This window comes from Monodelphis domestica, chromosome 3, assembly GCF_027887165.1.
Source record: "Monodelphis domestica isolate mMonDom1 chromosome 3, mMonDom1.pri, whole genome shotgun sequence".
In the NCBI taxonomy this organism is placed as follows: domain Eukaryota; kingdom Metazoa; phylum Chordata; class Mammalia; order Didelphimorphia; family Didelphidae; genus Monodelphis; species Monodelphis domestica.
In genome coordinates, this window is record NC_077229.1 from 475,315,472 (window position 1) to 475,334,770 (window position 19,299).

The following is a 19,299-nucleotide window of genomic DNA, read 5'->3' on the forward strand; positions in this document are numbered from 1 at the left end:
ACTTTGATATTAAAAAAAAACTTAGTTCTAAAGGTTTCATCCCCAGAACTTTCTGAAGATGGGTTTTTCAAACCATACAATCCTCCAAGGATGCAGTTCACTCTGCAGTGGTGAACCATTACTTAGATGAAATTACAAGAATTTTCAAAGGATCAAAATACACAAAAAATGATGCATGACACCGGAAATACCATAGAGTAATGTTTTCTTGATTTTTAAAATTCATATTGGTGAGATCAATCAGGAATGTAATAACCGAAGCATATAATGAATGATATATGTCTGACATTTCAGGCAAGTCCATGAGACATTTCCTTCTGAGGTCATGCCTATAGCAGAATGATATTGCTTGTAACAGTAGCATAGCATGAGTGGTTAGTATGCTTCAGACCCCATAAGGAGAAGTTTGGGAGAGATCCCAATAATAGGACACCCATGCTTGTTGTAAGATAAATATAATACAAAATTATTTTTAAGCCACTAAAAAGAAATCAGCTCTGCTATTATTTGTATGAATTATTATTTGTCTATAAAAAGGGCTTACAGTGACAAAGTTTCATATTAACAGAAAAATTTCTAAATTCTGAATGATACTATAGACATTTCTTTGAATCTCCTTCATTGTGATTTCAGCACTCTCTCTCTCTCTCTCTTTCTCTCTCTCTGTCTCTCTCTCTGTATAGTAGGAAAAAAAAATTGCCTTTGGAATATTGACCTTAACTGATCAATTCTCTTTATAGATATTCTTTTAAGTTTACCTTTGTGTCCACCCATCCTTCCCTCTCCCCCCACAAACCCATGGAGAAACATTCTGAGAGTTCCTTAGAGGTCCAGCTGCAATTTTTTTGAACTCATACTATAAATCCGTCAGAAGGCAGCATGTACTCCTTGCAGTAGGACATAAAAAGCCTCATAGAGTAAGGAGGGACCTTCCTTTTAGAGGGTAGGAAGGGAGGGGAATGATCGCTATCAAATGGAGGCAGTATTTCCATTGAAGTGTTAAGATCTTATAATCTCCAGATCAAACAAAAATCTCCTATATCAGATCAAATTTCATCGTAGGAAGTCATCATATCCTGGAGGATATTCCTGAAGGAAAACCTTTATGCCATCTGTCAGTTTTACCCACAGCCAGTTTGGTAATAATTTGAATAAATTATAGAACATTTTTGCCATTACTACCAAAGTACTGTTGACCCTTAATACCATTCAATTAGTAAACTGCTTTGTTTGTTGTCAAGAAAGCATGAAAAGGTAGCACAATACATGGAAATCAGCCTCAAGTCCGACTGACCTTGTTCAGCTTCAGAAATTTCAGTATTAACACTGTAAACTTTCCTAATACTTAATTTATTTACCATTTACTTATGATAACGTCTGATATAAATTTGCATTTATTAAACACCTCCTATTTGCAAAGCAGTGTGTACAAAGATAATTGCAATAATACCTGACTGTTTAGTGTCCAAAATCTCTTTACTTTAATTAAATTTTTTTTTGCTCTTAGATAAATGTAATAGCTATAGGTAGGGAGGGGAATGGAAGGAAGGAGGGGGTCATACAATATAAGAACCTACCTCCTAAAGTTGTTATAAGGATCAAATAAGAGAATAATTATAATGTGCTTATTAGCACAATGCCTGACATCATGAAAGCTATATAAATGTTAGTTATTATATAATAATACCAGTTATTTCACCAGAATTTGGGACAAGGAACAGTAGGAGCTGCACAGTATGTTCCACACCATAGCATTAATTTGTTATTAATTTTTGGATTTCATTTAGGCAAATGTCAGAGATATGATCTCAATAGTTGTGAAGTTTTTGTTTTTGATTTATTTTTAATTGGCTCCTGGCATCTGTTCTAAGATTAAGGGACTAAAAAGGGAATTTGCCAAGAAAAAAGTACATAGTGTGTTCTCTGTACTATGTTCCCCTGACCTGGTCACTGCCCTAGGATTCAGCTGTTCTTCCCTAGAGTAATTGGGGACTCAGGCCCTTTGCTATGGTGAGTAGGCACTCAATGTTGTGTGCCTGTTTTTAAAGTAGTCTAGTTGTACCAGGGTACAGGAAAAGAAAACATTATGACTAGGACTAAATATAGTTCTCATCTTTAAATGAGAGGATGCTGGATAAATCTGGTAACTTCTTTATAGATTATCAAGTGCTTGCTCAGCTTTATCTGCCTTTCATTTATTTTTTTTAATGCTAAAATCATTACAGATAAAAAGGTCTTTTCACATTGTGTAACATTTCTTCCTTTCTTCCATTTGATTGTATTAGATGAAACTGCTCGTTATATCTTAAAACAATAATATAGACCACAGCATTTTTCACAGTTTACTAAATCACCAAAGGACTACTACCAATGTGAAAATGCTTAGAAAGCAAACTAAAGTTGTAAATAGTAACAGATTTTATGTTCTTGGCTTGAAGATTTTCATTGCACTTTATAAACAAGAGCAACATATTTGCTTAGCAGTAACTGCCACGTAAATTGTAGCATTATTAGATATTAGAAAACTAGTCTTAAACATTTCAAATTAGTATTTTATTTCTTAAGACTTGATTAGGATTTTTTTTATATGAACTTGTTCTATTAAGTTAATTTTCACTGCTAGAATTCATTCTTAATTCAGTCTCTTTGGCAGTTTTCAATTTAAAGAATTCCATGCATGTTCACAGACATCACTTTCAGTAGGGTAAAGCATTTTGTTTCTTGATTTACAGCATTGAAGCATTCAATTTAAGTCATTAGCTAAACAGAAGTCCTCAGTTTATGCTAATGTTGTTTTGTCATAATGTCAATCAGCCAGTCTTGCCAAATGACATTGTGGCAGTGAATTTCATTGTCATGAATCTGAGAGTGCTTTGGGCTTTCCTTGGCAAAGGGCAGAAGTGGGGTGTGTCTCTAATTTAAAGGAACTGCAAATTCAACATGGGCATCAACTACACAGCTTAGTACCTCCTCTGCATTATTTCTCCTTGGGACACCCTTATAAAATACATAGCAGTAACTATAATTGCAGATCTCAAAGAAACCAAATGAGGCTATATGCCTTTAATACTTTCATAGTTCACTCTCCCAACCATTGATTTTTCTTTTCTTTTTTTCTTTTGTAATTGTCAGTAAGAAAGAAAAGGTAATATGGTACCGTGGATAGAGTCAGTGGCTCTAGAGACAGAGAACCTGGCTTCTTATCCTTTCTCTCATACCTTCTACTTTTGTGTGACCTTGACCATACTACTATTCCTGAGCCTCTTTCTTCATCTTTAAATGAAGAAGGTTGCACCAGATAGCCTCTGAGCTCTCTTCCAGCTTTAGAACTATGGTCTGATGTTGGCTGCCATCTTTTTTCTAAAATTCCTGTGATATTTTTTCTTTCTTACCTTCCTACAGTGAAAGGAAATACAACTAAACTTAAAACAGAATCTTAAATACTGTATTATTGAGTTAAATCTCTTTATTTTACAAATAAGGATCCCAAGATCTGGTGATTTAACAAAAGTATCATTATTATTCTGTGACCCAATTCCAACCATGGCCATGGTTATTTAACTCCTAATTATGGATAGTTTCTACTAAAATACCCCCTCTCCTGTTGTAAAACATTATCATATTCAAATCCCACCTCTGACATTTAGTAACTATGGCTAAACATGACTAAATTCCTTAATCCCACAACAAGCCTTATTAGTTTCCTCATCTGTAAAGTGGGGACAGTTAACTACAGTTACACTTTGATGTGAAGATGAAATAATGTTCATTAAATATTTGTAAACCTTCAAATGCAGTATAAATATCAACTCCTACTATTGTTTTGAAATGGTAGTACATTAAATTATTATCTCATTAAATTTTATTGTAATGGTAAAGTTCTTAATCTCTTGGAGCCTGTTGTGGGTTCTTCCACAAGGGTAGACAGAAGGAACCTGGACTGGATTTCTAAAGACCTATTTTATTTTTAATTGCACTTCTTTTCTTTTGAAAAAGGCCATGTCACTGAACCCCTATTAGCCTGAATTTCCTACTCCTGAGTATAAAATGGGAATAATAATACCTACTCTGTCTCAATCACAGGGTTGTTCTAAAGATCAGATGAAATTGTGCACATAGAAAATGCTTTGAAAAAGGTTTGATGTAGACCAGTGTGTTTGATTTGTTTCACTGCTTGCCTGAACATGTTACAAGGAAGAACATCTGTTTGTGTTAGGAAATGTGAGTTAGTAGGTAGTGATTAGAGATGCAATGTGAAAGAAAAGAAAAAAAGCATCAATAAAAATTAGAAGACAAAAGTACTAAAAAGATGTTCAGAAGAGACACAAAAACATCAGGATAATTTTGTTACTACTATATTAAATTCAAATTACACTTTAAAAACTACATCATGTGCAGAGCGAAAGGAGCAGAACCAGGAAAACATTGTACACAGAGACTGACACACTGGTACAATTGAACGTAATGACCTTCTCCATTAGTGTCAATGCAATGTCCCTGAACAATCTGCAGGATTCTAGGAGAAAAAACACTATCCACAAGCAGAGGACAAACTGGGAGGAAAAACACTGAGGAAAAGCAACTGCTTGACTACAGGGGTTGAGAGGATATGATTGAGGAGAGACTCTAAATGAACACTCTAATGTAAATACCAACAACATAGAAATGGGTTCGAATCAAGAACACTTGTGATACCCAGTGGAATCGCACATCGGCTATGGGATAGGTGGGGGGGAGAGGTGGAGGAGAAAATGATCTTTGTCTCCAATGAATAATGCTCGGAAATGACCAAATAAAATAATGTTACAAAAAAAATACATCATGGCAACTCGTGGTTGTATACACAATTTTGTTTTTTTATACTGAGATGTATATTTTGGTGTTGATTGTTAAATTCATGTTGGCCTGTGCAACTTAATCTTACCTGATCAGATGGTAAGCAGAATTGTTCTGGTTAATTAAATATTCTAGCTATTATTAATTAGTGCTTTCATTAACTCAGTATTTTAGTTAATAGTTATTAGTGATATTCACAAAATGACAGCAAAACAAAACATACTCAACTCTAAAACTTTGTTGAGCTACACTTTATTACTTTAAAGACTTGTGATTTCTTCTACATGATAATTCCTGTCAATTTAGTGAGGTGCCTGAGGGGATACCATGATCATAACTAGCAAAATGTCAGAGGCAGAATCTGAACCCAGAGCTTGCTACCTCCCAATCCAGTTCTCTTCATTGTGTTGCCCATGCTGCTTCTCTGCATGGATTATTATTTTTCCTCAGTGATTCAGGAGACATGTAAAATGTTGCAGAAACTTTGGTTCATAACAATGAACATCAGTTTTCATTTTGTTCCCAAAGTACATATTAAGTTAATCTGGTGGACAGTATGCCAGATAGCAGAGATATTAGGATATTAGGAAACAGCTTCCAAAATAAACCACTTTCTTGTTCATTGCATTATGTTTTCTTGTGGACTTTAGATTTAGAGCTGGGAGATCCTGAGGGATCATTTGGTAGAGCCTTTTCTTTTGTAAATGAGGAATCTTAAGTCTTAAGGGACTTTAACTGACTGGTCCAGGGATACACCCAGAAATATTAAGCAGCAGAGCTGGCATTTGAACCCAATTCCACTATAACAATCGCCTCCCCAAATTAATTTCTAAAGTAGATGTACCTAGTGTGGCAGTGTTTGAACACAAATTATGACTTCAGTATTTCATAGCCCTCTATGTAGTGCTGGACTTAGAATCAGGAAGGCTTCAGTTCAAATATTGCCTGACTTTGTGATCGCTGGAAAATCCTTTAATCTCTGAGCCTAAGGCAACCCTTTACCTCTTATACTAAGTCATATGTAGTAGTCATCCTTGTGAGTTTTTAAATTAGAGTACAATGAATAAATAGCTATTTTCTATATCCTCCTTGCTGTGGGTCTTGCCATAATAACAGAAGAGAGCAAGAGCCTTGAAAAATTCTTCCTCTTATAAGATCACTGGGCATTTGTCCACACACATGATATTAGAGCATCATACCTTGGCTGGCACAACCCTGATAAATGCATTTTATTTTATTTTTTCCTAATTGTATTCTCTCTTCTACTTTTATTTTATTGGAAATTTTATTTACTTAGTCAATTTAGAACATTTTTCCTTGGTTACAAGAATCATGTTCTTTCCTTCCCCTACCCCCACCCCCTCCTGTAGCTGACGCACAATTCCAATGGGTTTTACATGTGTCCTTGATCAGAACCTATTTCCATGTGGTTGATGTTTACATTAGGATGTTCATTTAGAGTCTACATCCCCAATCATATCCCCTCGACCCATGTATTCAAAAGTTGTTTTTCTTTGGTGTTTCTCTCCCACAGTTTTTCCTTTGAATGTGGATAGTGGTTTTTCTCATATATCCCTTCAAGTTGTTCAGGATCATTGCACTGTCACTAATGGAGAAGTTCATTACATTCGACTGTACCACAGTGTATCAGTCTCTGTGTATGATGTTCTCCTGGTTCTGCTCCTCTCGCTCTGCATCACTTCCTGGAGGTTGTTCCAGTTCCCATGGAATTCCTCCACTTTATTTTTCCTTTGAGCACAATAGTATTCCATCACCAACATATACCACAATTTGTTCGGCCATTCCCCAATTGAAGGGCATCTCCTCATTTTCCATTATTTGCCAAAGAGCGCAACTATGAATATTTTTGTACAAGTCTTTTTCCTTATTATCTCTTTAGATGTATCTCTTACCCATCTTCTGCAGCTTCTCAGCTCCACAGAGCTTCAAGGGTTTTGATCCTTTTTTGTGTCATTTTTAATCTGTTGAAGCCAAAATACTCCTCAAAAAAATATTTTCAAATGGGAAAGGAAGGAAATGTGTTTATTGTATTTATTGTCTGCTGGTCCAACATTAAGCACTTTTTGAAAATTAGTATTAATTAGTTTAGAAAACTAAGGGAAACAAATTACCTTCCTAGAGTCACAGAGCTTTACTAAGTATCTGAGGTCAAATTTGAACTCATATCTTCTTGATTCTAGGCCCAACATTCTATCTTCTGCACTACCATTTTCTTCCCTCAAGGCATAAAATAAAATACATAGGATTACAAAGGAAACCAACTAAAATGAATAACAGTTTAAATTTTTTCTTTTAAACAAATTTCTTTCTTAAAATTTCTTTTAAACAAGAAACTTTGCTAAGGTGTAAGTATGATATGAAGAAAAGTATATTAACATTTACAAAACAAACAAACTTTGCCTTCACTTTTTGTATTCTCCCAGCAGTTATCTCCTTTTCCTTGAAAACGTCAATATGATCAGTCAGCTGGAACCTTAGATGATGATGGCTTTTGGTAGCCTTAGGATTTAGTCATGAAAACACCCTGGCATCAGAACCTACCTGATCGGGGAAGAGAAGGGCCAGGGCAAAGCTCTTAGAATTATTAAAGTTGTAAAGTCAGTCAGTCAGCAAGCATTTTATAAAACTCCTACTGTGTGGCGTGTGGCCTGTTCTGAGAATATTTCCTTATCAAATACAGAAAGTAAGGATCAGTTAGTATCAGGTATCATCATCTTACTTTTCTTACAAAAGACCTGAGATATTTAAAAAAGAAAAGCAAGTTTGTTGTTGTTGTTTTAATTTAAATCAATTTAGTGGTTTCCAGATATCACATATATTTCTGGTCCTCAGTTAATCTTATAACATAGCTCTTAATAAATTTCATGAATGAAGAGTAATGTATATTTTTACCAATTACTGTGACAGGAAGGACTTGAAAACTGCTATTAATTTGTAGAGGAGTTTAATAATATTGAATTTAGAAGGAGCAAAAACAGACCAATACTTATACTTTGCTTTTCTCTCCTATTAGCTCTCTATAAACACATTCATGATAGGTAGAGTGGATTTGATTTACCTCCAATCATTAATCAAGAAGATTTAATATTACCAGTTTTCTTCAGTAATAGGAAATTTTATTTTATTTGAAACTTTAATCTGTTTTTCAAATTTATTTCATTTTTAGCAAATTACTTGTTGGAGATGTGTGCTTTAGTGTTTTCTGTTTTATTTTGTATTAAGAAATGCTTGTTTTCTTTAGTGTTCAGTTCAGAATAAAAAACTAATTATTTAAAAAAACTCATTTCCTTTTAAAATTTTGTCTTTATGGTTAGAATTTTACATAGACGTATTGTTGGTTTTGCCTATGGACATAGTTTGCAGAGAAATAGCAGAGGGTATAAGCCAGCCCTTTCTTATCTACACATGCTTTATGTATGGTTAGTAAACTAGACCCTAGAGTCACAAATATACCATTTAAGACCTGAAACATCTTTTTTGATGTTTTGATGTTTACTAGAATCTTATAGAATATTGTTGGGTTTAGTTTTCTGTAATCATTCCAAATAATCCCTGGAGTAAACTCCAAGGCTATCAGTAAGCCTAGGTTTTTTCATGGCTTTTTGTGACAATTTAAAAAAAAATGTGTTTAAGTTTATGAATATCTCTATCCTGCTTCTATGTGTTCATGTGAGTTATTTGATTTGGGGCATGCCTAAAGTTAAAAATCTAGATTATTTCCCATAATGAATTTTTAATTTTTCTGATCTGTTAGACCTTCAAAAATGAAATGGCTTGCCTGTTGACTGGGATTCTTGGAGCAGTAGTAGAATATTGGATATTTCTTGGTCTTATGAAGGACAGAAATGTGATGCAACATATGTCTGATCATCTAGGAAATTATGTTGCTGTATCTTGTGATGGTGAGTATGTCCCGTTTCCCCCCCCCCTTTTTTTTAAATCCTTAGTTTCTATCTTAGGGGAAAAAAACTAAGTATCCATTATAAGGCAGAAGAGCAGTAAGGACTAGGAAATTGGGGCTAACCCCTATGGGGCTAAGCTTACATAGGATCATACAGCTGGGAAGTATCTGAAGCCAGATTGAACACAGGAACTCTCATCTCCAGACCTGACTCTACATCTACCAAGCCACTTAGCTGCTTCTATAAGTATGTCTTTGAATATAACGTAGATTATTTTCAGCCTTATTCAGGGGATTCATTTTACATTTTTTGTCTAACATTTAGCAGATACTTGTGATATTTTATTAGTTTTGCAAGGTTTTGTTTCTAATTACTATTAAACTAAAAACAGTAGTGAACATTTACATAGTACATTACAGTTTACAAAAAAATCTTTAAATTATTTTAGAAGATAAAGAATGGTGTTATTTTTTAACTTAAAGTTAGTATAAAGCAAAACATAAAACCCAGATAAACTTAAAATATGAAGTACATTGCCACATAATTCCATTTAGTATCTGACATGGAAATAAGAATCCCATATTTAATTCTAATTTCTCCCACCGATTTAGATTTTTTAAAAATTCAACTTTCTTTTCAGTTTCAAATTCTCTTTCCTCTGCCATACTCCTATCCATTGAGAAAGCAAGAGAAACAAAATCCATTTCATACATATATATTTGTAATACAAAACAAATTTCTGCATTAGCTATGTCCAAAAAAAAAACAAAGAAAATATGAGTCAATTTGAACTCTTAAGTGTGACAAGGAAATCACTTTTAAAAGACTGATATATATTAATTTAAGGTCGCCAAGGAATTCAGCTATGTAATTCCTAAATGAAAACTCAAGTCAGCCGTCAGCCTTTTATAGAGTTTAATTACAAACAAGAGGAAGAAAGGAATTAGAGATAGAGAGAGAGAGGGAGAGAGAAAGGGGAGAGAAGGGAATAGGGCTTAAATACCCCCTCTGTTTAGGCTGGGCCAAAAGGCCCAAGCCCTTAGATAGCTGGGGCAAAGAAAAGAGATCAGTCCCTATTACTCACGTGACCAAAATGGAGAAACAGTCTCAAAGGCCCCCACCTTCAGCTTCCTTCAGAGCAAGCTTCTCAGAGCACACTCCAACCACTCAGACCAACTCCTCAACCACCACCCCTGAGTCTTCAGACCCCTCTATCTTTAAGGAAACCATCCAAGTTCCCTCCCCTCAGTTCTCACATCTACCAATCACTGTCCATCAATTTCCCTGTGCCAATGGAGGCTCTAGCTTAACCCAGGACCGCCCAGAGGTCTCTGGCTTTGCACATGTCTGTTGAAGGTCATATTCTCAAATAATTAAATCTTTGATCCTTTGCTACAGCCCTTCCTAAATCCTGTTACCCTGAGTAGGGTAGAGATTGGAATAATTAAATTTTGATCTATGCTGCAGCCCTTCCTAAATCCTGTTAGGACTGAGTGGGGTGGAAATTGTATTTTCCAAGACCTGATTCTGTCATTCCAAGTATCTCTATTGTATCAATTCTAAAATCAATCATGACTCAAAGAAATTCCTGTTCTATGCTTAAGCATAGGTCAAAGTCCTTTCCATTGTTCAGCAAAAGGTTTCTGTCCTAAAGTAATCTTAAGAAGGGAGGAGGAGGAACCTCCCATGCCAATGGGGTTCATAGACTATCAGTAAGAAATTTTCCAAGTATGAAATTTCCCAATGGTGAAATTTCCAACATTTATAAGTCTAAGGAATTTTAAGGTTTACATAAGTCTGTTAGTTCTCTATCAGGAGTTAGCTAGGATGTTTCATCATGAGTCCTTTTTAGTTGGTCATTATGATGACAGAATTTCTCAGTCTTTCAAAGTTGATTATCTTTACAATATTCCCCTTACTCTAGAAAGTGTTCTGTTCACTTCAGTTTGGATCAATTCATACAAACCTTTTCTGAAACCATCCCCCTTGTCATTCCTTTCAGCACAGAAGTATTATATTGCATTAATCTACCATGTTTTGTTTAGCTTTACCCCAATTGATAGGCATCCCCTCAATTTCCAATTCTTTGCCCCCTCAGAAAGAGTTGCTATAAATATATATATACATATATGTAATATATGCGTTTATATATAATATATATAAAATACATTTTAAACCCTTATCTTCTGTCTTGGAGCCAGTATTGTGTATTAGTTCCATGGCAAAAGAGTGGTAAGGAATAGGCAATAGGGGTTAAGTGCCTTGCCCAGGGTCACACAGCTTCTGAGGTCACATTTGAACCCAGGACCAGCCTCCCATCTCTAGGCCTGGCTCTCAATCCACTGAGCCACCTAGCTATCCCCTGCTATAAATATTTTGCACATATTTTTCCTTTTCTTCTTTCTTTAATCTCTTTGGGGTATATAGACCTAGCATTTGCACAAAGTACAACTATCTTTCAAGGTAAATAGTCCAGATACTTACCATTTTACAAATTGGGGCTCAGTGATGTTAAATAGTTTGCCATAGTTGTATAGCCATACATAGTGGCAAATACATACATCTGGGTCTTTTGACTTTATTTCCATTACACTATTCAACATCTTCCAAACTTAGTCACTTGGCTGTTTTTAAAATCGAATTTCTTTTAGTTTTGAAAAGAGATGAAAATGATCATTTGAAAAGTATGCTACATTATAAAAAGTAAAGCACTCCATAGTGTCTTAGAAGTCTTTTCACCTTTCATATACAATTTAGTGTGGTCTACTTATCTCTGTTTATTATAATAACAACATAAATCATTTTAATAATTTCTCCTTCATTCTTTGAAAGAAAAGAGAATAAATAAACTGCCTTGTAACTAAGAATGTATCAGCTCTTTCACTTTCCTACCCTAAAAATAGGCAGTCCTTGCAAAAATTAAGCTAGATTAGTCTAAAGTGGGAGCCATCCATTCATTTTCTTTGGAAAATTAACCCTAATAAAAATTATCAGATTTTATGAGGGATTCTGACATTTCTCTGTCTTCTTTATCTGCTCATTACTTCATTATGGTTGTTTTATTTTCCATAAATATTCTAATATTAAGAATTTTCTTCCCAAAGCTTTTATTTAAACTCAGTTTAAGTAGAAAATAGTGTAGATTTTAAACCAATCTCACCAATTGTTTTGTTTTCAAGACTTGTACTATGCAAAATCATTGAATGGCACTATATTGCCTACAGCTTATGTGTCACTAGTTAAAGCATATTACCTGCTTACATAGAATAGGTTCCTTTTTAAATCCTAAAAAACCTCTAATGTTAGTATTACAATTTCATTGGATAATTCAGGTGAGTATGAGCCCATCAAAAGAAGTAGTTTAAAAAAATAGTGATGATTTGTATCCATAGTTTTCCCACTTGGTCCCCAGTTATAATCTTATAATCGTCTCTCTCCAAAAATAAAAAAGAGAGAAGAATGCAAAAATATGTAGAGGCATATCATCTTGGAGATATTGCAGGTTCAGTTCCAGACCACCATAATAAAGTGGATATCTCAATAAAGCAAGTCACATGAATATTTTTTTATTTCCTAGTGCATATAAAAATTGTTTACACTATACCATAGTCTGTTAAGTTTGTAAAAGTATCATGACTAAAAAAAATTGTGTATACCTTTAAATTTAAAAATTTAATTTTTAAATTAAATTTAATTTTTAAATTAAATTAAAAATTAAATTTTTAAATTTAAAAATACTTTATTGCTAAAAGCTGCTAACCAACCTCTGAGCTTTCAGCAGCTCATGATCTTTTTTCTGGGTGAAGGGCTTGCCTAGATGTCAATGGCTACTGACTGATCAGGGTGCTGGTTGCTGAAGATTAGGGCATGACCCAATTTCTTGAAATAAGACAATGATGAAGTTTGTCTCACTGATTGAGTCTTCCTTTCACTCAAAAACTTAGAAGCCACGATGTGATTGTTAAATGGTCTAATTTCAATATTGTTGTGTCTTAGGGAATTGGAGGGCCCCAGGAAAGGGCGAGTTCAATTAGAACACACACAACATTTATCAACTAAGTTCATCACCTTATACAGACTCTATTTGAGGTGCCCTAAAATAATATAGTAGTATCTCCAAAGATCATTTATCACAGATCACCATAACAGATATTATGATGATAATGAAAAAAATTGGAAATATTGTGAGATTGACCAAAATGTGACACTGAGAAATGATGTCAGCACATGTTGGAAAAATAGACTTACCACAAACCTTCAATTTGTAAAAATCACAGTATCTGCGAAGCACAATAAACAGGGTGTGGGGTATGTATTCATAGCCTTCTAATTTTTAGTTCTCTGAGGGAACATCTATTTTAACCCATATCTGAACAACATTAATCCTACAAAATCCCTTTACAGATCTCCTGACAAGGAGTCAGCCAGCCTTTGCTTCAAGATCTTCAATAAAACTATGATTGCTAAGAAGTTTCTTCTCATGAACCCTAAATCTGCCTCTTGGCAAAATCCTAATCCTACATCCTTGAGCAACACTCCACAAATCTAACCCTGTTTCTACTTGATAGTGCTTCACATTCAGGGAAACAGTTCTCATGTACCCCTGAGCCCTCAAAACTCATCACTATCCTGGTTGTCCTTCTCTAAAAGCCATTCAATCCATGTGTTACCTAGAGCTGAATTCAGTAATTCAGAGATTATCTCATCAGTTCAAAATACAGCAAGACTGTCACCTTCTTATTCCTGAGAGCTAGATTTTTCAATGTACGTTAGCTTTTTTGGCTCTCACATCACACTGTTGATTCATATTTAATTTAATACACATACTCATCCTTTTCAGCAAAACTAGTGCCTAACTATGTTTCCTCCATCTTATACTTGAAAGTTGATTTTTTTTAATCCATGTGTTTATAAATTTCATCTTATTCAATTCAGCCCACTGTTCAAACCTTTCAAGATCTTTTTTGGATCCTGAACTTGTCCACTATTATTTAATACCTTTATGGCATCTGCAAATTTTATTTGTGCCATCTATCTCTCATTTAAAAAAATTTCAAACCTTTACCTTCTGTCTCAGAATCAATAATAAGTATTGGTTCCAAGGCAGAAGAGTGAGGCAATGGGGTTAAGTAAGCCTTACCCAGGTCACACATCCAGGAAGTGTCTGAGGCCAGATTTAAACCCAGGACCTCTCATCTCCAAGGCCTGGTTCTCTGGCCACTGAGCCCCTGAGCCACCCTTCTTTAAAGAGATAAACTTTAATTAAAAAGTAGGATATATCCAAGAACAGATTTCTAGTGCACCCCTTTGAAGAACTTCCCACTTGACTTCAAATCACTCATGAGTACTTTTTGGTTTTAATCACTCTACTAGTTCTGAATCTGTCTAACTTTACAATCATTAACCCCATGTCACTGCATTGTTTCCAAAAGAATGGCATGAAAGACTTTATCAAATGCTTTGCTAAGTCAAACTATCTACAACATTCTCCTTCCTACCAGATTAGTAAACTTGCCAATAAATAAATAAAATGAGTTGCCATGTTCTTCATAAAGCCAAGCCAGGTCTTTGTGGTGAAAATATCCTGGATTATTCATTTTAAAAATCCTTTTAACAATAATCTAGAATTTTACCAAGAAGCCAAATCAAATTTATATCCCTTTGCTTGTAGGCTCTCTTCTCTTTCTAATTTGAAAATTAGGACAGTATTTTCCTTTCTCCATGTTGCTGCATCTTTTTATTCTTTAGACCTTGAAAGCATACCTTTAACCAAGAGATTTGAACTCATCATGGCCTGTTGAGAACATTCAATATCTCTTTACTTATTTCCCATTTTGTTTTGTACTTTCCAGGCCAATGAACCTTCTCAACTTGGCAAAGGAAATGGAAACCAAGTTAGAATTGAGGAGCTCCTACATCTTTTTCTCTTTAGCTTTCAGTGTCCTGTCAGCCCTGACCCATGGTCTCACCCATCAACTCCAAGTTTTCTTTAACCTCACTTTGAAAAAAAGACACCTTTTCTATAGTCCTTTCCTTTCCTCACCAATTTCAAATCATTTCAAGTTCTATCACACCTGATAGAGTATCATATAATAAATTTCTTTATCTTTTTTGTCTTTTCTTGCTTCCATCTTTATATATTTTTAAAAATTTGAGTTGCTGGTTTCTAATGCATAGCTTTAGGTAAAGATCTCTTTAAATCCTTTTCTTCCCTTCCTTAGTATTCTTGTTCTTGTTTCTTCAGCTTTTCACTTAAGACCTTTCTATCCTTTCTCCTTAGCTGATTTCCCACATATGATTTTAGCCCATGGGATCCTACCTATTCTTCCCCTGAGTCTTTTAATACCCTAGGACAATTTTATTTTTGCCATTTCCCCATGATTTATTATTATCAATAGTTACTTAGATTGTACAAAGAGATGGGAGAAGACTTTCCCTGCTACTTGGCAGAGATGGAATCCACAGGTTTGGGTTGTTATCTATTGTCAGATTTTTTTCACTACATTGATCAGTTTGGCTGATTTTTTTTCTCAACTTCTTTTCTTTTCTCCTTTAAAAAAAAGTCTTTGTTATATGGGATAGCTCTGTGTGGGCACAGAAAGAATAAGGGGAAAATTTAGGTAATATTAGAACAAAAGTTTCAATAAAAAGTTATTTTTTAAAAGTCATTTCCAAGATTGGAAACTACATGATTCTTTCTACCTTTTTCACCATTTAATCTTATCTACACTTAGTCTTTGATACTTTCAGAGTGTGGTTTCTCTCTATTTCAAATGCTAGCCTTCAGATATCCTCTTTTTTTTTTAACCAGTTAGATTTGATCTCAGAGTATCCACAGAATTTTAAGTGGGAAGGAACATCTGAAATAATCCAATCTAACTCCTTTATTTAATAGATATAAAAACTTATATATATAAAAAATAGATATAAAAACTAAGGAAGAGAGGACAATGACTTGCTCATGATCACATTGGGAGGAAGTAGCAAAACTTCGATTCAGACCTTGATCCTTGGGTCCAAATCCAGGCTTCACTATCAGATGATGGCACTTTAAGGAAGACAGTTTAATAAAGAAAACTTTCTAGTTGTCATCCTAGATCTCTTTTCCTTTCAGAATCAAATTTCTAGCTCTGAGACTGCATGGTACAGTGGAAAGAGAATTGGCTGGTTAATTTGAGATCTTGGTTCAGGATTCACCTCTACACTCATTACCTCCATGACCTTTGACAAGTCACTTGACCTCTCCAGACCTTCAGTCTCCTTATCTGTAAAGTGAATGGGTTAAATTAAACAGCCTCTGGTCTGAGGTTCCTCCCAGCTCTACATCTATGGTCTTTTAATTAAATTTCATTTTTTATTTACCCAAATTCTACTTTTTCTTTCTCTTATTTCTTTTCTGCTCCCCCTCCCCCATTTGGAAAAGCAAGAAAAGCAAATCCTTTGTAACAAGCATGTATGATGAGCTAAAACAAATTCTTGCATTGGCTGGGGGGTGAGGGGGGCCAAACATGTCTCAATTTGTACTCTAAATCCATCACTACTCCATCAGGAAGTAGGTAGCATGGTTTCATGGGTCCTTCAGAAGCATAGGTGGTTGGTTATTCATTACATTGATCAGAATTCTCAAATATTATAAAAGTTCTTTGTTTGACAGTTTTTTTGTTACTGTATAAATTGTTCTAGTTCTACCTACTTCACTCTGAATCAGTTTGTGTGAGTTTCCCCAGATTCCTCTGAAACCATTATGATCCTTTTTCTGTAGCCCAATAAATTATTACCCAAGCCAACACATCCTGGATTAGGTTTGTTTGGCTTTTTTTTTTTTGGTCTTCTATATCACTTATGATTCTTGTAAAATGAAATCTTCTATAATTGTAATTCCTTTAGGTTTTAAGGAAAATACACTGTTTTTCATTAAGAAATGTTTCAGTTTAACTTGATTTTGCTTAAAAGGGGGGAAGGTAAAGTTTTTGAATATGTTCTGTAAAGTATCTTAGCACTTAACAGAGAAAATTCTAGAATATAAATCTAGGTAATGTGTGTTCAAGATTTATACAGTGGTTGCCCCTCTTGCAAAGAGGACCATTTTTTAATATAAAAGAAGATTTTGAGCCAAAGTATTACATCTCATTCCTTTTTTCCTTTTTCATTGGGGAAGGAGGTGAAAGACAGGTATCTTTTGTTGCATGACTGTTTAACATTACCTAGGTCAAATTCAGTTTACCTTTATTATGCTGCCTGGTAAATTATTTGCTAAATTTGCTAAAAACAGTTAAATGTTGTTTTTCCTCCTTCAGAAACAATAGAAATCTTATGTTGATTAGTTCTCAGTATCAAAGAAATTGATGTTTAGCTACCAAAATTTTGGGTTTGTTTTTTTTTTATCCTGGTCCCAAGGGAGATATAGCTAGACACTACATCAAAGGCTAACAATTAGACTTTTCCAGTATATGGTGTTATGGTTAAGATGACCACATAACAAAATATGAATAATCAAGAATGGTATTTTGAAGGGATAAATATGTGATACAGTAGGGATTGAACTACAATTCTGTGATTTCATTATTTTACTTTCGAAAGATATTTAAATTTCATTTGAGTTGTCTGTTTTTAATCAATATTTAAAGGAAGAGCTTGTAGTATTTTTTAATCAATAATGTCTGGTGAGTCAAGATTGGAAGGGAGATTAATCCATTGGAATATTTTAATAAGCACTCCAAAAATGGCTCTACTTACTTGCTCTCTATTTTTATTTTTATTTTGTTGGCTTTCAATTGCCATTCAATCTTGATTATTCTTACTCAAGAGCTGGAAAATGAATAAATAATTAACATAAGTGAGCACCAACTTTCTCTGAGCAAATATATAAAATTAGTCATTTTTATGTGTTCATTTTTTAATATGATTTTATTTTTAAAATATTTTTCCATGGTTACATGATTCATGTTCTCTCCTTCCTCTTCCTTCTTGCCTCCCAGAGCTGACTAGCAATTCCACTGGGTTATACATGTATTATCTTATGTGTGCATTTTTATGTCATAATCTTCCATTGTGGCCAAACCAGTTCTTTCAAGTTGCTTTCTTAACTTCTGCATTTTTATTGTAGAAGACTGAGAACCTGCTCCCTATTATTTCTTTTTTGTCAATACTACTTTCTTCCGAATTCTTCACATCTTCTTTTGTGTCAGGGTTTCCTCCTCCCCCCTGGGAAACTTGACTTGATTTGAAAAAAATTTTAATTTAATTCTCTAGTACTAACTGACATTTTCACGTTCCTTTGCCCTGCTTTCCAGTTTTGCTGAATATACAGAGTTAATAAATCTTTGGTTTGCTTCTATTAGGTCATTAATAATGATGTTAGAATTGACCTCTTAGTATTGCTGTAACTTTCCTTTGGACATGTAACAATAGTCTTTCTCATTATAGGTAAACAAAGCATCCATATAATAGTACTCAAACACAATTGACTGAATTTTTAGTGGCATTTGTTGGATCTTTAAATTTATTTTTTTAATAGAATCATAAGATTAGAATGTATATCTGAAGCTGACCTAAATCTATCATTCTTCCCTGCTGCCAGGTTATGCTTAACTCAGCTCTGAGCAGATGAGATTCTATCTTGTTTCTAGAAACTATGAGAAGAATTCTTCATACCATTTCCAAGTAATTTTTAAAGTATCTCTTTAACCTAAATTTCTGGTTTGAGGGGAGTATTCATTTCCTCTCTTTTCTGTCTTGAATAAAGATGGAAAAGAGTTGGTCACCTTCCTTTCTATAACATGTAACATAATTTAACATAACATAACATTCTTTTCAATTGGAAAATGACTTTCAGCTCTTTCATAGTCAAGCTAATGATCTCTATTCCTGTGTCCTTTCTCATTAGATGTCTTTTCCATTCTTTCAGTCATCTTTATTGGTCTTTCTTCCCTTTCCCTTCAGTGTTCTCTCATTGTCATACCCTGATCTGGCTTTGCTTTTCTACAACACATTGACTCTGTAGTTGACTAAGTAAACTATGTGCTTGACTATTATTTTTTAATTCTTTTTTACCGTTGCTGAAAGTGCATTTTCAAATTCTTTGGTTACCCCTTGTGCATACTTTTTACAAGGTACTAGGGATACAGAGACAGAAAGGAAATAATCCTTATGTCAAGGAGCTACATGTACACAAGAAAATACAAATATATGCATAATATACACATAATACGGTGTATTAACACAGTCCTTCTAAGAGGGAATTCGTGTTAATCATATCTCCTTTCCTACTACCAAGATTCTCAGTGCTGCCAGATAAAGGCAACAGTTGTTCCAACCTCTTTAAACTTCAGTCTTCTCATCTGGAAAAAGTCTAAAAGTAGATTGTACTTAATGGTATCTAAGATCTCTTATGGCTCTCAATCTGTGTTCCTATGATCACTGATTTATATTACATTACAAATTCACCTTTACTCTCCATTGGGCTTACTTATTGTTGCGTATCAAATCTTTTATTCTTCCCTGGATTACTGATCTACTTCACTTCCAACTCCACTGAGAA

The 19,299-nt window shown here is 34.3% G+C and overlaps 1 protein-coding gene across 3 annotated transcripts in view; it reads left to right on the forward strand.

Moving 5' to 3' along the window:
* Positions 1 to 19,299, forward strand: part of SLF1 (SMC5-SMC6 complex localization factor 1) — a 115,716-nt gene that overhangs the window by 84,273 nt on the left and 12,144 nt on the right. For all 3 annotated transcript variants that reach the window (XM_056820814.1, XM_001365334.5, XM_016431568.2), the window contains one exon: positions 8,612 to 8,759. In XM_056820814.1, coding sequence (XP_056676792.1) covers positions 8,612 to 8,759 — 148 coding nt within the window. The remainder of the gene's footprint in view (positions 1 to 8,611; positions 8,760 to 19,299) is intronic.